Source organism: Pinus tabuliformis, chromosome 6 (assembly GCF_031772625.1).
Source record: "Pinus tabuliformis cultivar Carrire ecotype Pingquan chromosome 6, CPIR1, whole genome shotgun sequence".
Classification (NCBI taxonomy): domain Eukaryota; kingdom Viridiplantae; phylum Streptophyta; class Pinopsida; order Pinales; family Pinaceae; genus Pinus; species Pinus tabuliformis.
Window position 1 is genome coordinate 1,113,187,293 of NC_142292.1, and position 24,334 is coordinate 1,113,211,626.

General features: G+C 39.8%; 1 protein-coding gene across 1 annotated transcript; it reads left to right on the top strand.

The window, feature by feature from the left end:
• The first annotated feature begins 283 nt into the window (after nt 1–283).
• LOC149262793 (uncharacterized) lies at nt 284–946 on the top strand. Its single transcript, XM_089382101.1, has one exon. It carries the CDS (start codon nt 284–286, stop codon nt 944–946), a length of 663 nt encoding a protein of 220 aa, XP_089238227.1.
• The last annotated feature ends 23,388 nt before the right edge of the window (nt 947–24,334 follow it).

Sequence of the window (24,334 nt, forward strand, 5' to 3'; positions counted from 1 at the left end):
TCCATTTCTACCCTCGGATCTTCTGCCTCCTGCCGTGGACTCCCCGGTTACGGGACCTCAAACCCTTCCCACCTTAGGGATTCGGCCCTCCGGATGTTTTAGCACCCTGGTGGTAAATTTTAAACCCTCGAAGCCCATCCCCCCTGAAGGTGTAGCAAACCCCTTTGTCGACCACCCTTCTGCACCTCGCACAAAGAAGAGGAAATCCAGGTGTATTAAGGCGACGAACAAAGATATCACTATCCCCTTTGGCGATCCATCGGCTATCGGGGAAGCGGTGCCCATGGCCCGAACGGTTTTGGTTGGACATGTCCGGGGACGCGCCTTCATAGCAAGTCGACCGACTCAATGGGTTAAGGAAATCTGGGGTGCCCTGCTGAAAGAACTCCCGGAGGTACATGTTCTCCCTCGTGGGTGGTTCTCCCTCCATTTCTCAAAGGAGGACTACACGGATTTAGTTTTGGCAAAATATTGGCACATTGAAACTGCACCTGTCCTGTTAAAGAGGTGGAGTCCCCTCTTTGACCCAGAACGTGAACAGATCGGTGCAGGCCCCCTGTGGGTACGATTGCCCGGATTACCATTACAGTATTGGAGCGAGGAAGCACTCATCAAGATAGGAAATGCACTGGGCACGTATCTGGATCATGATCGCACGTATGTTGAATCCAAGAAGCGAACCCTAGCTCGTGTGCTGGTTCACCTGGACACGCGTGAAGGATTAGAGGAGAAGATCACACTGCAATGGGGAAAATACAGCAGGACACAAATACTTGACTACGAAGGAGTTCCATTCCGCTGCAACCGCTGTCATCAAGTGGGACACCTATTTAAGGATTTTCCGCTGAACAAGAGTCTAGAGGCGTCCCCAAAGATCTCTCCCATTTCAGCTCGAGAGGCATCCCCGACCATCTTTCGCCCATCTCAGGGGGAGGCATCTGTATAGGGCTCGCTAGTGAAGACTGGGACGAAGGGGCCAGGACTGTCATCGCCCCCTATGACTAGGGCTCGGGCCGCTTTAGCTGCCGCACAGGCTTCGGGTACTGTTCTAATCCCTTCCTCCTTATCTCGTGGTAGCTCATCTGCATTTGTTTCATCATCTGCACCTTGCACTATGGCTCATTGCCCGCTATCATCTCCTCCTCTGTGTGCCTCTACTGCTCCACCATCCGTGCCTCCCTTCCCCTCCTCATCATCTCTGTCATCCTCCTCGCGGACATCCTCCCACCCATATTCTCTTCGCCCTCGTCCTCAGCTTCCGGGCTCTCAGGGAGGCCTGGGCATTGTCCCTCTAGGTATGGGACCTCTGACTTCCAGAGGTAGAAAATCTGATCTCTCCAAAGCCATATGGAGGGCCGGTGCGGAGGTCGCATCTGGCCGGCAGTCCACTATTGATGGGGTCCTTAGAGCAGCCACTACCCCTCGGGGCGGTCCTCCATGAAGTGCTTATCATTCAATTTCAGGGGCTTGGCTAGTGCCCCCAAAAAACTAGCCATCTGGAGACTCTTTGAGATTGAGCAACCTGACATCATCCTCCTTCAAGAGACTCTGGGCCCGGCAGAGGACATGTCTCATTGCTTAAACACTCTGGCTCCGAGATGGAAGTTCTTGGCCACGGATGCCTCGGGTCGATCGGGGGGTCTGGCACTCGGATATAACCCTAGGTCTATCAGAATCGATTCATCCTGGGGTGGACAAGGATTCATGGGTGTGGACATTTTCGCTGCAGATCTTGGACAAGCATTCCGTATTGTGAATGTATATGGACCTTGCCACCTCAGGGAGCCATTCCGGGGGCACCTGCTAAATCTTACCTTATTAGCAGCGGACCATACCATTATGGGGGGCGACCTAAATTTTTCTCTGGGATTCCGAGAATCTTGGGGATCCATGGCACAAGTGGATTCCATCACAGATTTCATGAGGAATACCCTAGATGAGACAGATTTTGTTGATATCCCCATGCAGAAGCCTATGCCTACGTGGAGGAATAGAAGGGTGGGAGATGCTGCTTTGGCTCGAAGACTAGACAGATTCCTTCTTAAAGGACCCCTGATTCAGCAACTTCACCACTTCAAACAATGGGTTGGATCTGGGGGTTTATCAGATCACTCCCCCATCTTTCTGGAAATCCTAGGGCCTCATCATAAGCCAAAAGCCCCTTTCAAATTCAACCATATCTGGCTCCAAGATCAAGACTTCATAAAATTGGTCTCTGATTACTGGAAGGCACATCCCATAAACAAAGAAGCTTCATTGTCAAAGGGTTTCTGTAAGAACCTCTCGGAGCTAAAGCATATCGTCATAAATTGGGCCAAGGAGAAGAACAGAAAGGAATCTGCCCAGCTCACATCTGTTGAAGAAGAGTTGAGTACCCTGCTAGATGAGCGAAACCTAGGATTCACCTCGGCAGTGGACAAGACTCGACTGATTGAGCTGGAAAATCAGCGGTCTACTTTGCTTAGACAAAGGGAGGAATCCCTCAGATTACGTAGCAGAGCTATTTGGATGAAAGCAGGGGACGAAAAATCTAGATTTTTCCACAACTATGCTAAAGGAAGGAAAGTGGCCAACACTATTTGGAATCTTCCCCTACCAGAAGGGGGCCTTGCAGACACTTTCAATAAACTCTCCCAGCTGGGTACTTCACACTTTAGAAGCCTGTATAGAAGCCCTCCTGGTATAAACTTGGCAGAGATCATTGATGTGGCCTCACATTTCCCAAGATTTGTAAACGTGGATGACTCGGCTGCACTCTCAGCCCCCATAACATTGGAGGAGCTGGAAAGCACACTCAAGTGGTTCAAGAGAGACAAGAACCCCGGCCCTGACGGTTAGTCCATCGAATTTTACCTTGCCTTCTATGACCTGCTAGGACAGGACCTGCTAAGTGTGATAGAGGAAAGCAGATCATCTGGGTGTTTATATCATGCTATAAACTCCACATTCATTGCCCTCATCCCCAAGTCTGACTCCCCATCTTCATTTGATGATTTCCGTCCCATCTCACTCTGCAATGTACTTTACAAGATCATATCTAAGATTATTGCAAACCGGATTAAACCTATCCTATCAACTCACATTGCTCCCCAACAATTTGCTTTCCTTGAGGATAGGCAGATTCATGAAGCAATTGGGTCCGCCCAGGAAGCCCTGCACTCCATCTGGTCTAAACATCTCAAGTGCACTCTCTCGAAAATCGATCTATCTAAAGCATTCGATTGGGTCAGCTGGCTTTACATTAAGATGCTCCTTATTCACCTGGGCTTCCCTCTCCCTTTCATAAACTGGATCATGGCCTGTATCACCACTCCTACGTTCAACATCCTGATCAATGGATCAGCCTCCCATTTCTTTCACTCTGAAAGGGGGCTTCGGCAGGGTTGTCCCCTATCACCTCTTCTATTTCTTTTGGTCATGGAAGGACTGAGCCGCTTAATCATCTATGCTACAAGGGAAGGGACTTTAAAGGGCCTCAAGATCACGGAAGAATGCTACCTCACACACCTGCTGTTCGTGGACGATGTACTCATACTATTGGATGGTAGCATTAGAGACTCACTAACTTTTTCTCGCATACTACAGCTCTTCTCACAGGCCACAGGTATGCAGGTAAACAGAGAGAAATCTACCATATCACTGGCCCGTACCACAGTCAATGAATCTCAACTCACTCTGCAGGCTTTCCCTTACATCATACATCCATTGGACAGGGGTCTAAAGTATCTAGGTTTCTGGTTAAAACCCACTTGCCAGAAGATTGCAGATTGGACTTGGCTGGTATCTAAATTGGAAAAAAGGCTCTCCTGTTGGAGCCACAGATACCTCTCCAGGGCAGGCCGATTAATCCTCATCAAATCAGTGCTGGAAGCGACCCCGATTTTTTGGATGGCTCTAGCATGGATACCTAGACACACTCTGGCACGCCTCCAACAAATCTGCAACAGATATCTCTGGGCAGGAAGCCAAGACAAACACATTTTTGCGTGGATAGGCTGGCAGAAGATCGCCCTCCCAAAGAAGTGGGGAGGATGGGGTCTAAAAGACCTTCCACTTTTCGCACAAGCATTGGCAAAAAAAATGAGCTGGGTATTGATCAATAGCCAGAACTTATGGACCCGCCTCTCTTACCACAAATATATATGGCCCCTTGGCACACTGGATTGGATCAGACTCCCTAATTGGAACAGAACAGGTGTATCTTCAATTTGGAAAGCACTACTACACTCAATGCCTATGATCAGAGACAACTTGGCCTGGAAAATTAGAGACGGGACCTTGGCTAGGATTGGCATCGACCCATGGGTTGGCAGTGGAGGTAGGCACACTCTGCCACAAGACTTGGTTGAACACTTACTTGCTCGCAATATCAAAGTGATTGCCCAGATTGCAGACAGGGAAACCTCTGATATTTTTCATCAAGCCTGGAGGACAGCACATCAACTAAACCTCCCTCCTAGATGGCATTAGGTATGGCAGACTTACAGGGAGGCCCTGATTGAATCACACATCAGAATCATTGAGGGGCCAGATGAACTAAATTGGAGCCAGTTTGAGAGCGGTTTTTACACTCCAAAGGCTGGTTACACCCTACTTATTAGCCACAAAAAGCCAGAGGTTATATCGAACTGGTGGCACAACATCTGGAAGCTCACCGCATCCCCGCTATCCAATCTCTTATTCTGGTGTGTTCTAAGGAACAAGGTGCCCACCGGAGAAAATCTAACACACAGAGCTTACCACGGACCTACCTGGTGTGCGATATGCAAAGAAGCATCTGAAACCACAAAACATCTTTTCTTGCGATGCAGGTTGATACAAGAACCGTGGTCAGCTATCAAAAACACCATTTCTTACTCTGGCAACTGGACGGGCACTAATCTATCTTAGGCTTGGACAGACTGGGCATCGCGACACAAGGGAACTAAGACTGTTAACCTTCCCATTCTTGTAAATTGGCACATTTGGAAAGCACGAAACCGAATCATCTTCAATGACCAACCTGTTTTCTGGCAATTGGTGGAGGCCGACATTATCGCTGCTTATAGTGAACTACCAGAACCCCCGCCCCCGCAAGTGCGTCACCCTCACCCACCTCCCCGAATAGATCAAAACACCCCGTGGGCATATTTTGATGGGGCCGCAAACCAGCAGAGTTGTGGGGGCGGATTCATCATATACAAATCCGAACAACATTATTACAGAATAAAAGCAGGCCTGGGAATGGGATCAAACAATTTTGCAGAGCTCATCACCCTTCGTCATTTACTTCATTTTGCTTTGAGTCATCATATCTCTTGCATAAACATCTTCAGGGATTCAAAAATCATCATAAATTGGTTCAACAACATATCTATTTGTCATGTTCACACACTCAGCATTATATTGAATGAAGTTCTTGAACTCAAAGCAGCTTTTAACATCATCACATGTTCACACATCTACAGGGAACATAACGAGAGTGCTGACAAACTATCCAAGGAGGCCTCGATGATGGACAGAGGAGTATGGGAGATCACAGAGGTTCAAGGCCAACAGGAGTACAAATACTACCATTGTAAATACATTGATCTGAGATATCAGCATGCACCTGAGCAATAAATCATCTGATGAATTTTTGTACATATCAGAAACAGTTTTTTGGTAATAGTTAAACATGTTTTGAACAGCTAGGAAAGCCAGAAGGCATTTTTGTAAACATGTATTTTATAGAATATTGGAAGATGACCCTGCGAGGTACATCTGATCTGATATATATGAACAGAATCCTTTTTGTAACTAACAGGCACACTGTGTACAATGACCTCAGGCATATGCGCATAGCATCTTCAATATGTAATTTTCTACATAATGAAAGTTACGGATTTTTCCAGTGGAAAAAAAGAAATTGAGAGGCTAAAAATAGCTGTAGAAAAACCTGAATTTTTCTGAAACTTCAGTCACCCAAGAATTTTATTATTACACCAGTGGAGTCGCCATTTTTTTGATGACAAATGTAACTAAAACCCTAGTGGAGTTGCCATTTATTAGTGTGAAATTTCTTGGAAGGTGTACCAAAAATGCTTCACTTAAGTCACTAGGTGACAAGTGACCCTAACAACAAGTTGATGGCTGTTGTCGATTCATATCTGCAACACAAATAGAAAACCTACAGTAAAAGTAGATACGATCTAGAACAGAAAGCTATAATAACCCAATTGGAAAGAATTTTTTGAATGAATAAATATTTTATTAATAACACCTAGTGAATGAGATCTATAGATGGGTCTGTGAGTCCCCTTCTGTGGGATGGGTCCTTTAATGTCCTTGATGCTTCAGAAAAATGATTCTCTCTCTAAATATGTGAAAAACCTAGACAAAAGTAGAGAACTCAAAATGGGAGCTCAAAGAAAAAAGACGATAATGATTATGGTGAAGAATGAATGAAAAACCCTCATATTTGTAACAAAATATGGAGTTAATCTCGAAAATAGAGAATAATAAAATTATTAACCAAATTCAGATCTAATGGCTTGGAATAGTTTATTAATCCGATAGGCTTTTTATGGTCAGGTTCATCCTCATGACACTAGAGCAGATTCGTCGGCCTTCAAAGAATATACCATTTCGACGTTGTGATTAACCGTGGGCCTCCGATCTGCGATTTGTTCCTCCCAAGGTTCTTAAACTCTTAATCTTTGCATGCCAGCCACATGGCAGAGTGTGATATTATGACTGTGGAAAGGATGTTACGTCATAAAGCCAGTGAGCGGTGCCTTCTGGGGCTGAGCCCTTTAGCTTAGGACAAGTGGCCGATTCTTTAAAATACTGCGTTATAAATTGTTCCAATGTGTAACACATGGGACCACATCACACGCGCCTAGATATTTATAATACTGCGAGATCACAATCGGCGATTTCACAATGCTCATTTAGGTTGCAGTCCCAAAACTTGCAATATCTGATGAGTGATGTGGCCTAATATATGTGGAGAGGGAATGAGTGAAGCCCCAAATCGGAGCCCTCTCTATTGACAATTTCTAATCAAAGGTGTAACCTTGGTGCACGACATATCAATTCACCAATTTCTGATCACCGATCACCTTCTGCATTTGGGCCTTGGTCCTATGGCTCTTCATGTGACAACAATCTAGCCCCCGTATCGAAGCCCTTCAATCAGAGGTTATCAATCAAAGGTTTCACTTCGATGCACAATACGCCTCAACCCACGATTATTGATCTCCCATACGTGACATCATCACTGCCGCGTATCTGCCACGTGTCACCTTTTAAATAATGCCATGCGCTGCCCTTTATTCCTTTGAACTCTTTATGACCGTGGTGCTAGCCCCCAAATCAGAGCCCTCTCTATCGGCAGTTTCCAATTGGAGGTGTAGCCTTGGTGCAAGACATGTCAATTTGTTCATTTCGAATCGCTGATCACCTTCTACATTTGGGCCTTGGTCCTGTGGCTCTTCACGTGATTGCAGTCTCGCCCCCATATCGGAGGTTATCAATCAAAGGTTTCACTTTGATGCACAATACGCCTCAACCTCTGATCGCTAATCTCCCATACGTGACGCCATCATTGCCATGTATCTACCACATGTCACCTTTTGAATAATGCCACATGCTGCCCTTTTTTGGCCGATTGTGAGCCTTGAAATTGTTGAATTTGTTGAAGAAAGTGTAACTAGGTTCAGTCTTCATAGATGTACTTTTGATATTTGTATTTATTCAAGAAAAAAAATATTATTTTGTTATATTTATCAATGAGTTTTTTTCTCATTGAAATAGGTCTAGTACATGTTAAAGTGCTATAGGTATAACACATGTCAAAGAGTTAAAAGAAAATGTTGAAGACCTTAAGGGCATGTTACACCATGTATATTTATGCATTAGAGTCAAATATATTCCTCCAAGAAAAGTCACAAGTCCTATCCTAGCAACGACATCACCAAAGAAGCAAATACGAAGTGGAAAAGTCAAGTCGGCCTCAATTCTACTAGTTGGCCTTAAGTCAGATTAAGGGAGGGACATACCTCTATATATAAAGGTTGTCCACTCCCCCAACGACAAGCATTTCTTCACCTCTGAAATCAGCGAAGGTAGAAGGCAAGATAAAGGGAAGCAAAGGTAATAGAAGGGCAAAAGAAGAGTCTCCAAGGGCAGCAGAGAAAGGAGGAAGAAGACCGAAGTGTAATAGGGTTGTCTTAAGGCCTATTATAATCACACGTTAGAAGAAAGGAGCCTCTTCCTGCGGTCATTACAACACTACTATCATAGTCATATAATCTCGTTGGTTGGGCAATCAAAGTAGGCCTATAAGGCCTATCACTCAAGTGAAGAAGGAGCTCTCCCAAGTGAAGAAGGAAGAGGTCAATCTCACAAGGAATCCCCTCACATGTGTGAATAAATAAGGCTGCACTAATATCATAACAATTCTATAAATACATCTCAAGAAAGAGCTTGGTTGGGCAAAGGGAGAAATGACTCCTCATGTGTGAAAGAGTTCACTAAGGATCAAGGAGAAATATCTCTTCTAGAGATAACATAACAAGATCTATCATCAGTTGCCGAAAGAAGAACAAAGTGCCGAAGAGCAAAGTGTTGGGAAACAAAGTGCTAGAAGAAGGAAGGACTTGACTTGTGCCTGGAGGATATTCTTGTCAAGGGTATAGGGTTTGGCATTGATCAATAAGAGAAACTTACGAAAGGGTTTTCCTCTCTAAGAGAAAGAGGTTTTTCCCTGGCAGAGAGCCAACATCTTGTGTTCTTGTTCTTATGTTTTGGTAGCAGTTTGATGAAGTAAACACACATGCATTAATAATACTAATAAGAAGAATAACCTAACAATATTAACTGTAAAAGAGATTCACAAATTGTTACCAAGTCTAGAAGAATCCTACTATACCCCATTACCCTAGATTCTTCAACATGGTATCAGAGATAAGGTGACACATGAAGGAAAGGGCATCTCAAGGACACTCATAAGGTGACTCATCTAAGAAGGACATCTCAAGAACATCTACAAGGTTGAAGCATCAAGTCAAAAAGTCTCAATCACATCAAGGAAAAGAAGGTCTACTATCTACTATTCATCAAGGAAGACTACAAAACAAGAGTAAAAGCCTTATATAAAGGCACCTACAAGAAGAATAAATCAAAGAGGTACCTACATCAAGCTACAAGTCATCAAGAAAATCTCATCATCAAGCAAGTCCATTTGGAGAAACCAACTTGAAGAACATCAAGATCGAAGGAAGACAAACCATCAAGTCTTCAAGAATAAATCAGGTCCACTACATCTCAAACTCTATCAAGTAGGTATATGTCCCCTTCTAAATATACATCAATGTTTTTTTGCACGGAAAGTAACAAATTGGTTGGGACCAATAACTTCCTTGCATGGAAAAAGAGGATTGATTTACTTCTTAAAGAGAATGAACTTCTCGATCACATCAAAGGGAATATCTGTTGGGTCCCTATAATACTAGTGATTACCCCATTACTAGTGTAGTTGTATCCCTTATTAATATTGTTGTGCCCCTATTGCCCCCATATTGTTATTACTGTGCCCCATAGGATCCCTCTATTGTTATTTTTGTGGCTTTATATTATTATTGTTAGGTTGCTAGGTTATATTGTGACTCCTTAGACTCCTATATATAGAAAGGAGGTTTTGTCATTTGAATCATCCAAGAATTTCTCATTTATGTAATGTAAAGGAGGTTTCCCCCTCGAAGAGGCTGAATTCTAAGGCGTGGATCTCTCTTTTCTATCTTTTTGTGAGCTGGTTTCACAACATTTGGTATCAGAGCTTTGGATTCTAGGGTTTCCCTGCTCCAAACAGGTCATCGTGGAATTTTCGCTATAACTTTTTTTCTGCGACGTTTCAGAAGCTAAAAAAAAAACCCAATTGAGAAGAAATCACGTTGAATCTCGGGTCGAATTTCAGAGCTTTTCGCACTATATTTGCGGAGATATGATCTGAGAAAGTTGGTCTTTTTGTAGACTCCTGAATTACATTCCAAATAGGTGACCCGGGGAAAATCGTCATAACTTTCTCTCTGAGCATCGGATTGAAATTTCGTAAGAAGGTACAGAAATAGGACGGATTGTAGTTTTTTTATATCTTTTTCAGATCCAAAGGTCGAAACAGTGACTCATGGCACGTCGTAAAAGTTCACTCTACTGAACTAGTCTATAATCAGGTAATCTTGGGAGATTGTGCATAACTCTTCCTTGGAGAATCCAACTTGGATCAGACTAGTGACATTGGAAAGAGGACACAGAGGGCTACTACAGGTTGCAATTTCAGAACTAGATGATCCGAAATTGCAGAAATACATCAGATTCAATATCAAGCTTCTACAAAGTGAAAAAAGGTGTGTAGTTTTTTTTTTAAATTTTTGCATAAGCTTGGTCTGAAAAATTAGTTTGAATCGGTAATTCATGCCTCGAGGAAAGAAAATTCAAACACCTAGTAAGCAACCTAAAATCTCTAGCATGACTTATGAAGAAGAGGAAGAAATACAACATGATATATCAAAATTACGAGACCAAGTGCAACAAGTGTCACTTGCACAAAAAGCAACAGAATCTAAGATGGATGGTTTAAGGAAAGATGTAGAAGCTAAGATGGATGGTTTAAAGAAAGGTGCATAAGCTAAGATGGATTGTTTAAAGAAAGGCGTAGAAGCTAAGATGGATGGCATGGAAGCTAAGATGAATGGCATGGATGCTAAAATTGATGGTATGGATGATAAGATGGAAGAATTGAAGATAAATATGAATAAGTTGCTACAAGAAATGGTCACTAATGGTGAAAGGGTAGTAAAGGAAACTCATGATGAGAACAAAAGAAATGTTAATCATGATTCCATAGACTCTAATGTTGGATCGAAGACCCACCATATTCCAAAAATCGATATGAGGAAGTTTGATGGCAAGGATCCAGCAACATGGATATTACAGATGGAGCAATTTTTCGATCTCAATAATGTGCAAAACACACAAAAAGTACGTATTGCAACTTTATATTTGGAACCAAATAAGTTTATATGGTATCAATGGCTTTGCTCTCGTAAACAAATTATCAATTGGGCAATTTTTATGGAAGAATTGACAACACATTATGAGGATACAAAAAGCAACACTTTTTTTAGCCAATTGAGAAGTCTCAAACAAAAGGGTTCGATAATGGAGCACATTGAGGAGTTCCAAAAATTGAACATAAGGGTAAAAAATATTCCAGAGGAGCATAGGATTGATGTGTTCATAGGGACTTTAAAGGATAATATCCAACATGATGTTCGTCTTTGGGAACCTGATTCATTAGAGAAGGCATTCTGGTTAGCAAGAAAAATGGAAAGCAAAATTATGGCAACCAGGAAGCATACCACTCACAACTATAAAGATGGAAGTGTTGTTGCCCCTATTCTTCCGCAACCTATAAGGTTGACACCACAACAATTGGAAGAAAAAAGAGCAAAAGGGCTTTGTTACAGTTGTGATAGCAAATACACCAAAGATCATAAGTGTGCTGAGAAGAAATTATTCTACATAGATTGTGAAGAGGAAGAAGAAAAGGAGGAAGAAAGGTCAAAAGAAGAGGATATACTCCAGGAACAAAGCCTAGATAAAGAAGAAATGAATCCGACCATATCTTGTAATGCATTGGCAGGAATTACCACTCCTCAAACCATCAAGATAGAAGGACAAATCAAGAAGAAAAAGGTAATAGTGTTGATTGATTCAGGAAGTACCCACAATTTTATTCATTGTAAGGTAGCAAAAGAATTGAATTGCTTCTTATATCCAGCACCAGAGTGTCAAGTGATGGTTGCAAATGGAGGAACAATAAATTGCTCTAGAAAGTGCCATAATATCAAGCTATCCATGGGAGAATATGTATTGACTAGCCCAATGCTTTCCATTCCAATGGGAGGTGCTGATGTTGTACTAGGAGTCCAATGGCTACAATCCTTGGGTACAATAGATTTTAATTTTCAAGAAATTTTCATGAAATTTTCTGTGGAAGGAAAGGAAGTTGAATTAAGGGGTATTGCAGTGAAACCGGGAAAGATAATCAACTCTAACGGTATGACAAAGCTTCTAAAAAAGGAACAAAGAGGTGTAATTGCACAATTATGTTCGCTAGATATTTCCACATTGGAATCATCTATTTCTCCAGATCTCCAAAAGGTCTTGGACAATCATTCCAAGGTATTTGAGACTCCCAAAGGTCTCCCACCTATTCATGATCATGATCATGCTATTCATCTGATTCCAAGAAGTGTTCCTCCAAACATCAGGCCGTACAGATATCCCTATGCCCAAAAGAGTGAAATTGAACGTATGGTTGCAGAAATGCTAGAGGCTGGTATAATTCAACCGAGTCAAAGTTCTTTCTCTGCTCCAGTAGTATTGGTACACAAGAAGGATGGATCATGGCGCATGTGTCCGGATTATAGGGAGCTCCACAAGCTCACTATTAAAGATAAGTTTCCCATTCCAGTCATTGATGAATTACTGGATGAATTGCATGGATCAATTTACTTCACCAAGTTGGATCTTCGTTCAGGATATCATCAAATCAGAATGAAGATTGAAGACATTCCAAAACAACATTTAGAACTCATGAGGGTCATTATGAATTTTTGGTCATGCCTTTTGGCCTTACCAATGCACCTTCAACATTTCAAGGTTTGATGAATTCCATTTTCAAAGCATTCCTTAGAAGATTTGTGTTAGTATTTTTTGATGATATACTAATCTATAGCAAGTCTTGGAAGGATCATGTTGAACATGTTGACAGGGTGCTACAATTATTGGAGGAGAAACAATTATATGCAAAAAATCCAAATGTTTCTTTGGAGTACAAGAGGTGGAATATCTGGGTCATATTGTATCTCATGAAGGAGTTAAGGTAGACCCTAGCAAAATTAAAGCCATTAAGGAATGGAAAATCCCCATATCCATAATGCATCTGCGAGGATTTCTCGGGTTGACAGGGTATTATCGCAAGTTTGTTAAGAATTATGGGAGAATAGCAGCACCTCTAACAACATTATTGAAGAAAGATGCATTTTCATGGACTCTAGAAGCAACAAAAGCCTTCGAGCATCTTAAAGAGGCAATGTGCCAAGCACCGGTCTTAGCTACACCATACTTCACAAAAACCTTTATTGTGGAATGTGACGCTTCAGGAAATGGAATTGGTGATGTTTTAATGCAAGATGAAAGACCCATTGCTTTCGAAAGTCGTCCAATCAAGGGAAAGTTTTTACACAAAGCTATTTATGAGAAGGAAATGTTGGCAATACTCCATGCACTTAAGAAATGGTGACCCTACCTAATGGGAAGACACTTCAAGGTAAAAACGGATCATGATAGCCTTAAATACTTTTTATAACAAAGATTATCCTCTGAAGGGCAACAAAAGTGGGTCACAAAGATGTTAGGTTATGACTTTGAAATCATCTACAAAAAAGGGAAGCAAAATGTGGTGGCAGATGCACTCTCAAGAAAGGATGAGGATGTGGAAGCATTGTTGTGCGCCATTTCTATTATCCAACCAGATTGGATAAACGAAGCAAGGGAGGAATGGAAGAATGACGAAGAAGTGTGGGCACTTATTCGAAAGTTACAACAAGACTCCAGTACATCTAATACATTTAGCTGGCAAAATGATTCGTTATGGTACAAATATCGCTTATACCTCTGTAAGAATTCCCAGCTAAAACAAAAGATTCTTATGGAATTGCACACTTCTCCCTTAGGAGGGCACTCAAGATTTTTAAAAACTTACCACAAGGTTAAGAAGGAATTTTTTGGGAGGGCCTTAAATCAGATATTCAAAAGTTTGTGGTGGAATGTTTGGTTTGCCAACAAAATAAAGTTGAAACAATTAAGACACCAGGTCTATTACAACCTTTATCCATTCCAAGCCAACGTTGGGAGGAGGTTTCAATGGATTTTATTACAGGTTTACCCAAGTCTGAGGGAAAGAGTGTCATCATGGTGGTAGTTGACAGACTTACCAAGTATGCACACTTTTGTGCATTATCACATCCATTTAAAGCCAGTACAGTTTCTACTGCATTTATGGAAACAATTCAAAAGCTACATGGAAACCCAAAGATTATTGTAAGTGACAGACATCCCCATTTCACTGGAAATTTTTGGACATAATTATTTTCTTGTCTTGGTACTCAATTAGCTCATATCTCATCTTATCATCCTTAATCTGATGGGCAAACTGAGATAGTAAACAAATGTTTGGAAGGATATCTTCGTTGCTTTGTATCTAATAAACAGACACAATGGGTCAAATGGTTGCCTCTGGCTGAATGGTGGTATAACACTTCCTTCCATACAACAACAAAAATGACCCCATTTATGGCACTTTATGGATATCAGCCACCATCCATCACATCATATTTAAGAAAAAATTCTAAGGTTCAAGCAATGGAACATCACATCGAACATCAACCACATGTCCTCCAACTCTTAAAGGATAACCTCATGTTGGCACAAAATAGAATGAAACAATAGGCAGATCAACATCGCAGCGAAAGAAGTTTTGATGTAGGTGATTGGGTATTCCTACGGCTACAACCATATAAGCAAATGTCCCTCAAGCAAGCTAAGAAGGATAATAAATTATCACCAAAGTATTATGGTTCGTACAAGGTGTTGCAAAATATTGGTACTATGGCATACAAATTGGAGCTTCCTGCAACTTCTTGATTGCACCCAGTTTTCCATGTTTCATGTTTAAAGAAGGTTATAGGCGACAAGTTCCCAGTTCAAACAATATTGCCAGAACTTGACGAGGAAGGAAAAATTATATTGGAACCAGAAGCAGTCACAGAAACAAGAACTCGACAGTTACGAAATCGATCAATTTCAGAGTATCTTATCAAGTGGAAGAACTTATCCACTGAAGATTCCACATGGGAGGATGAGAATTTTATACAGAAGCATCCAAAACTACTGAAGTGTTGAGGACAACACTTTTTTGAAGGAGATGGGCATATTGGGTCCCTATAATACTAGTGATTACACCATTACTATTGTAGTTGTATCCCTTATTAATATTGTTGTGCCCCTATTGCCCCCATATTGTTATTACTGTGCCCCATAGAATCCCTCTATTGTTATTTTTGTGGCTTTATATTATTATTGTTAGGTCGGTTGGGGTATATTGTGACTCCTTAGACTCCTATAGATAGAAATGAGGTTTTGTCATTTGAATCATCCAAGAATTGCTCATTTATGTAATGTGAAGGAGGTTTCCCCCTCGAAGAGGCTGAATTCTAAGGCGTGGATCTCTCTTTTCTATCTTGTTGTGAGTTGGTTTCATAACAATATCACTATCCCTGCTAAGGAACAAACTCAAGCCTTAGCTAAGTATACTAAGGATGAGACAAGAGCTCAAAGGATTCTAATAGAATCTATCAAGGAATCTCTCATTCCTTATGTCTCCAAATTTGGAACATCGAAAGAAATCTATGACAAGCTAATAGAGCTATTCTTGGTAAGCACAGTTGGAGAAGTGATAAAACGATTTGTACAAATTGAATATTTCAAATGAAGGAATAGCTCCATACTTCATGAATATCTTTGAGATGAGGGATCAACTTCAAGAGCTAGGAGAAGTCATGTCTCACAAAGAAATGACAACTGTAGTACTTAATTCTCTACCTAAGGATTGGGGCAACTTGACATCAAGCATATATGACAATAAGGAAGCTACCCCACTAAGTGAACTATGGTCTCTATGCAAGATATAGGAAACTAGACTCAAAGCAAAGGATGACGTGGGATCAAAGGAGCAAGCATTTGCTTCGATGGCCAAGAGAAAGGGAAAATTTGGAAAGTTTGGTCCACGAAGAACAAGCAATAGAAATATGTCCAAAATCCAATGCTTTAGATGCCAAGAATATGGACACTACAAAATGGGTTGTCCTAAACTTAAGAAGGACAACAACAACAAAATAAAAATGGAATAAGCTCACGTAACTGAAGAAGTGAAAGCAGAATACAAGAAGCAGAAGAAGGAAGATCCTCAAGATCTCTACTATGACTAAGTCAAACTCTTTACTTAAAGTCTTATTTCAACGTTTTGAGTAGTATAAGAGCATGTAGAAATAGAATAGAATGCATGGTTAAAGGTATGTTCTAGAATATAGGAGCATGGTAGATATAGCCCAAGATATTCATATAAAAGGAACATACCTATTATAGGACCTCATCCACAATGAAAGTATAGTTGATCATAATTAAAATCTTAGAATTCCTCTATCATGAAAAGGAAGAAAATTTTGCAGGGTAAGGATCTTTAAGATCCTCTGATAGAATCTTGAAAAGAAGATTCATAAACAAGAGCAGATGTCTCATTGGGAGTCCCATTCATGGGATTCAAGAAAAGGATGATATGCATGCAAGAAAATATGAAGAAATAAGGGCCACACCAAGGACTATCAAATAAAGCCAAGATGATCAAAGGAGAACCAAGATGAGGTATGTATGCATCAAACATTAAGTCATGTCATCATCATATCTATATATATATATATATATATATATATATATATATATATATATATATATATATATATATATATTATTGAGTCATGGGAATAGTTCTATGACATGATCAAGTGTAAAAGGATCTCTTTCACCAATGACATGCTCTAAGGGATGTACTACAATGCAATGAAGGTCAACATAAAGAAGTTTTCCCATAAGGAGTATAAGGTGGTTGACTAATCATTTGAGAAGAAGCTAATGAAGAAAGAGATCAAGCATATGAAGAATACCATGGTCACAAAGAATCACTATCTGACAATATCCATTAAAGACATCTCCTGAAAGAAGGCATGAAAACTCTAACATAGGAAGGAAAAGACCAAAGGACCCTTGACACCTATGAAGGCCTTGGAGATAGTAAGGTGCATATAACTAATTCAACTCTACAAAGATGTCATGATGAAGAAGCAATCCAACAAAAGCACCATTTGATGTTGAAGCAATATCAATATGAAGTCATGAAGGGCTACTAAATCAAAGTATGGGAACAAGCAAGTACAACTAAGCATCCATGTGAAAAGTATTCTGAAGCATAGACAAGATGACAAAGGAGTAGCCAGATGACAAGAGGACCTGATATATATCAAGAAGGCCACTTTCCATGAAGGGATCAATGACATGACAAATCAGGAAGGAAAGTGATTGATGGTCGGTGCCCTACGAAGAAGAAGTTCAAACAAAGACTTCATGGCATCAAAGGAAAGAAGGAGATCAAGAAACTGAAGCACCCGCGAAGAAGAAGTTCTTGAGGATTGGACAAGTCCCTAGCTAAGAGGGAGTTCTAACAAGTTCCCCAACTACAAAGGCGCTTGGGCAAGTTCCTTGTCATAGGAAACTTGGGCATGTCTTCCTCAATTAAGAGGAAGAGATAGACACAACATTCTTGTCTTCACTTGGGAAGAAAGAATGGGAGTATTGGGTAATCATCTGACATCCGATACTCTTTGAGGATGTGTAGGGAATCCAAGACAAGAGTAGGCAAGAGGATCGATATTATTTGAGGGATAGGAACCCAAGACAAGAATAGTCCTAGAAGGTCATACTCATTTAACACCTAGGTGGGTATGTACCTTGAGAGACAATGAATAAGGTGTCTATAAGCTATTGGTCTCACCAACATTGTGCTCTGATCTTATGAGAGATAGAGTTGTTAGTCAAAGCCTTGCTATAAACAATGTTGGTTACTACGATGCTATAACAGATGGATTGCCAATCTGGTTTCTTTTATGTGAATTATTCAAGATTGAAAAATAGCCAAACACCTTGTAATGATTTATGAATATCTCCCTAGTTAAGAGGGAGTGTTGAAGAAAGGGTAACTAGGTTCGGTCTTCATAAAGGTACTTTTGATATTTGTATTAATTCAAGAAAAGAAATGTTATTTTTATTATATTTATCAATGAGTTTCTTGCTCATTGAAAGAGGTCTAGCACATGTTAAAGTGTTATAGGTGAATCAAAGAGTCAAAAGAAAATGTTGAAGAACTTAAGGGCATGTTACACCATGTATATTTATGTATTAGAGTCAAAGATATTCCTCCAAGCAAAGTCACAAGTCCTCTCCTAGCAACGACATCACCAAAGAAGCAAATTCACAGTGGGAAAGTCAAGTCGGCCTCAAGTCTACTAGTTGGCCTCATGTCAGCCTAAAGGAGGAACATACCTCTATATATAGATGTTGTCCACTCCTCCAACGATAAGCATTTCTTCACCTCCGAAATAAGCAAAGGTAGTGTTGAGCCCCAAAACTACCTCTCCCCCAAGCATTTTCTTAAACCCTTTCTCTTCTATTTTCCCATGTCAGTGCCTCCTAAGCTATCAAAAGTTGTTGCATGTTGATTTCAGGAGTGTGTTTGAGTGATTTCAAATTATATCATTGTGTGTGCTATTTGATCTAGGTTTTGTTTATCAACTACGGAATGTAGCCACTTTCCGCAACTAACTGGTAATTCCGCAGCCGTTTTCATTGTTTTACAGGTTATTGTGTCAGTAGGAGGAATGAGACACATGGGAAACTTAGGAATTATCCACACATGGATGAGGTCCTATTTACTCAGCCAAATTCGGAAGGAAAGGTCCCGGTCAAAGGGAGGTCAATGGAGAGTTCTATGTCAACTAGGACTATGTTCCTGCATGTAAAAGAATCCCGAAGCCGTTCCTGAACTCGTGGATCCGTTTTTGCCACCTGCATGCTATCTCCATAACGCAATCCAACATCCACCTCGCATAGATTTACTGCTTATGGCAACCAAGAGGCTAAATCCTCAGATTTTGACCTGTTCACATGTCCATCATTGAAGAATTTCCTCTGAGATATAGTTATCCATTTTCTCTATAAATATAAGCATTTGCAACGTAGATAGGATGTTCTTGATATTGTTTTTTAGCGTTATTTTGCTGTTTTGTAACTGAGAGACATATTACTCTGTTTCATAATATAAAACACTGTTTTTCACATGGATGTTTGAGCGTGTTTTGAAGTAACAATGTGTTAATCCAAAGCTGTGCAGAGGGCCCCTGCGTAGCTGAGGTCCCTTCTTTTGTTTTTGTATAGTTTTTATGTATATTTTCTCTCATTCGAATTGTATATTTCTCATGTTTTGCTTATGATCATAATCGTTCTAACTTTGTACATGTCTTTGCAGCTTGTCACATTTCTTACTAACATTGATAGGTGCACTTCAGAATAGGTCTTTAAGTCTGGTTATGCTCGAGCTTCTTAGTGTAGTTTTTGCATCAAATGGTGATTTGAGACTTGCTTCCTCTGCTGAACTTTAGTTTTCAATTTCAGTTTTTTATGCTTTTACTTAGTGAGATTTGTTTACTGTTCAAGATAGTTTAGATATCAGTTCTTCATGCTATATGATGATATTTCCGGAGCCTTTAGCTTAACCCCATTTTAGAAGTTAATTGGCGAGATATTGTGATTATAGGTGAAGTAATTGATTTTGCTTTCATTAGTCTACAAGGATGTCAGTTCTTTCATGCTATATGATGATATTTCCGGAGTCTTTAGCTTAACCCCGTTTTAGAAGTTAATTGACGAAATATTGTGATTATAGATGAAGTAATTGGATTTGCTTTCATTAGTGTGCAAATTAGATAATTTAGATGTCATTCTTTTCATGCCATATGATGATATTTCCGGAGCCTTTAGCTTAACCCCATTTTAGAAGTTAATTGGCGAAATGTTGTGATTATGGGTGAAATCATTGACTAGTTTCCAGTTTCTTTACTTTTTGGTTTGAGTTGCAGCAGTTTATTAGATTTCAATTTTGCAATTAGATGGACAACAGAGATAGTAATCTCATTTTCAGTACTTCATTTTTAGTTTGGTTTATGTAGCTGCATGTTTACACTCTTATTCAAGTTCTGATTTTGTAGACAGCATGTTTTAAGATCTCTTAAGTTCAAAGTTGGAAATTATTACAAGAAGCAAGAGGATAAACCTTGTCTTCAACTCTACATCTACATTTGATCTTTAAAAGTATTCTTAAACTCTTGATTTAGCAATAGATTAGGATTTCCATTGCATTAAACCACTTTAGGAGACCAACAGAACAAAACCCGAAAACAATATAAAATTGAAAACAGTGAGGTAAGAAAAGGGTTGTCTAGCACATACAGTGCACTACACTTCATCAGTTTACGACTCTCGGATTGATAACTTATGTAGCAATTTAGGACACACTAAATTGACTATACATTTTGGCACCGTTGCTGGGGAAGTGTAACTAGGTAGCCAATGTCTTACATTCAAACAAAAAAAAGGGGGGAAATTAATAATTTCTTGAAGTATGCTCTCCTCTTGCATCTAACGTGATTTGGAGGATCAGAAAAAAGAATTATTAGTTCAATAATTTCTTGAGTATGCTCTCTTATTGCACCTAGTGTGACCTGGAAGATCAGAAAAAGGATTATTAGCCCAATTAAAATCATCAAAAACAAAAAAAATGACATGCATAGAGAAAGAGATTCTAGGGGAAGATTTATAGCTAGGGGAAACAATTTGATTTTTACAACTCCAACTACTTCAAGGAATAGACAAGATATACCTCCATCCCAGATTCATACTCCCAGCCTTAGGATTCCTGGAATTCAAGGGGCAACAACTGAATTAGAAGATTCTCCCACTCCATCTACTAAATCTGACCTAGGAGAAGAACCCTTCTTCACCTCCATAGGGGTGCCTATTGCAGTGGAAGAAGTATAATTACCTAGAGAAGAAGAGGAGGTAGAAACTCTCTCTCATTAGCCATTAATAGAAGAGCCACAAGATTATGAGGAAACTATCGTGGTAGAAGAAGAGCAAGATGGAGAATTTTAACTATTTGGAGGAAGGGGTAGAGGCAGAGGAAGAGGAAATAATGGAGGTGGTAGAGTTAACAATGGAGGAGGTAGAGGTAACAATGGAGGAAATAGGGAAGGAGATAACTCATTTGGATTCCCTATAGTAGATGACGAAACCCATACAACAATGAAAATCATTTCAGCATCTGTCCTCCCAAACTTTTGTGGATTACGAAGTGAGGATCCTGAAACATTTCTATTTGAGTTTGAAGTCTTATGCCGAACCTATGACTATCTAGAAGACTCTCAAAAACTCAAATTGTTCCCTTCAACATTGAAAGGGGCTGTTCTGAAATGGTTTATAGGATTAGTCACTTAATGTATTAGGACTTGGAATGATATGAGGCAGGCATTTTTGGATAGGTACCTGGATTATTGTATGCCTACCAATCATAAGGATGAGGTATTCAAAATGATGCAAAAAGAAGATGAGAACTTAGAGGATTTGCTTGAGAGGTTTCAATACAAATTAAAGAGAGCAAAAATGAACAATTTAGATGAGGAAACCTTGAAAGCCCTTTTATTGAAAGCCATTAGAGATGAATGGATAGATATTTTAAACATGATGGGGAAGGGAGACATCTCTCAACTTCCACTAAGTGACATAGCAGAACTATGTGTCCATCTCTCAAGGGGAAAATCTAAAATTGGAAAAGGGCCTAGAGATCCTTCTCTTATTAGAGCAAACAAATCTGCAACTGGGACAGTAAGTAGGGCAGAAATTGGCAATATGCTTGATGAGTTCAAAACTGACATTCTAGGGAGCCTTAGTGAACAACTAGACACCCTCAAAATTCAAAACAAGCAGAAAACAGAAGCTGATGCCTTAGCCATCTTTTGCCCAAAATGTAGAAAGAAACATGCTCTAAGAGAATGTCCCTTAGATGCAAAAGTTGTAGAAACATGTATGATTTTCTCGGAAAGTCATGAGACCAAGGATTGTCCTTCAATCCCAGGGCTTAAAGCTGTCTTTCAGGAGGACCCAAATTCTGTAGAATCTCTTTGCTTTGTTTCAAGAAGACCTTGGCAAGGGCAACAAAATCAAGGATTTAACAATCCAATGAATTTTCAGCCCCCACCAAATTGGAATTCTTGGCAACAACCTTGGCCTCAACCTCAAAATCAGTATCAATCTCAATCATGGGCACAAGGGGTACAAAATCCTTATGGGAGATTTTCTCAATATTATCAATATCCTCCATCTTATCAGGGCTATCCTCCCCCATAAAACCAACAACAAATCCACAACTTCCAAATCAAAGCCCTCAACTTTCATTAGAATTTCCACAACAACAACCTCCTTAACAAAATCAAAATCCTCAACTCTTGCTTCCATTTCAACAGAAGCCAAATCAACTACCAGCCCAACCATTACCAAATCCCAACAACAAGAACTCTCAAAACGCTTACACCGTAGATGGACAACCATTTCCTACCTACATGATTGTTCCTCTAGATCTTAATGATGTTCAACTTAGATATGGTAGCATTTTAGAAAAGGAAAAACCTTCTATAGATATTCAAGAGCAAGATGCTTCTGAGGAGGATTCTCTGAAAGTCAATAAAAGTTTTGAAGAAGCATCCCTTCAAAACCTAACCATTCAAAAAGAAAACAAAAAGAGTCAACCCACACAACTCCTACAGTTGAGCAACCTATATCTACATCCACACCTCCTTTTCCCGAGAGATTACAAATTGACAGGGGGGTGGAAAAACAAATCTTGTTGCCTAACTATGATTTCCTAGATGAATTAAAGAATGTCTGTATCAAGATTCCCTTGTTACAAGCCATTAGAGAAATTCCTATTCTAGTAAATACAATAAAGGAGTTGAGTATCAAAAGACAAGGTAGGAAACCAAGAGACACAAAAAGAATCCACCTGGTAGGAAAAGTAGCAGATATCATGATGGGAAAGATTACCATGCAGAAATATGTGGATCCAGGTAGTCCAATTGTCAAGACACACATAAATGGAATAGAAATTCCAAATACATTGATTGACTTAGGGGTTGCTATAAACATTATGAGTAGACAGACTATGGAACAACTTAAACTTCCTAATCTTCTTTTCACACCTACCTTACTGCAACTTGCAGATAGATTAGTAATCAAACCAAATGGTGTACTAGAAGATATTTTGGTCTCCTTGGATTCTTGGGAATATCCGTTGGATTTCATGATTTTGACTCTCGAGAATAATCTAGGAGGACACCCACTCATCTTAGGAAGACCTTGGCTAGCCACAACTGATGCTTTTATTAGTTGTAGATATGGTGACATGCACATTTCTGATGGTAGTTCAACAAAGAAATTTACTTTTTATCCTCTAGCAAAATCAATTACAGAAGTAGGAGACAATGAATGGGTCGATGATGAAGATGCTATACAACCTGTCTTTACTCTCTCTGAAATTAGTGAGGATAGTCAAATCTTGAGCACATTAGAAAATTTTCAAACATCTTCAGAATATGATCACACACAATTTCATTTAGATTTTTATATTGAATACTTGTCATCGCGGGAAATGTCTCTCTACTCTATGGAAGAGTTTGGCAGTTCTGCAGTTGAAATTTTTCCAGGTAAAACATTGAATATCAACAAAAACTTGGAAAAGTTACAACAAGAAGAGCTAACCAAAATCTTACAAAAACATTCTGTTGCATTTGCATGGGAGTATAATGATATGAAAGGTATTGACCCTAAGACTTGCATCCATCATATTCATATTGAGGAAAACAGTAGACCAATTAGATAACCTCAAAGAAGTATGAATCCAAATCTTAGGGAGATTGTGAAAGAAGAGCTCCAAAAATTACTCAATGTGAACTTCATTTACCCAATCTCAAATAGCTTATGGGTTTCTCCCTTGGTGATAGTGCCAAAAAAGAATGGTAACTGGAGGGTGTGCATTGATTATAGGGAATTGAATAAAGCAACCTTGAAGGATCACTTTCCTTTGCCCTTTATAGATCAAGTATTAAATGCATTAGCAGGCAAAAAGTACTTTTCATTTTTGGAAATCAAATTCAGGTAGCACCTGAAGATCAGGATAAAACCACATTTACTTGTCCATGGGGAATTTTTGCCTACCGAGTGCTTCCTTTTGTATTATGTAATGCACTTGCAACGTTCCAAAGAGCAGTACTAGGAATTTTTTCTGATCTAATCCATGCTTGTGTAGAGGTATATATGGATGATTTTATAGTCTATGGTAATACATTTGAAGAAGTCTTGGAAAATTTGGAAAAAGTCCTTAAAAGATGTAAAGAAACAAACGTTTCATTAAGCCATGAAAATTTCTTTATGATGTTTAGTGAAGGCATTGTTTTGGGACATCATATTTTAGGGGATGGGATTAAAATAGACAAATCCAAAGTTGAAGTCATCTCCAAGTTACCTATTCCAA

Coding starts and splice junctions, on each gene's coding strand:
- LOC149262793 (XM_089382101.1), top strand. CDS start 284: ATGGCCCGAACGGTTTTGGTTGGACATGTCCGGGGACGCGCCTTCATA.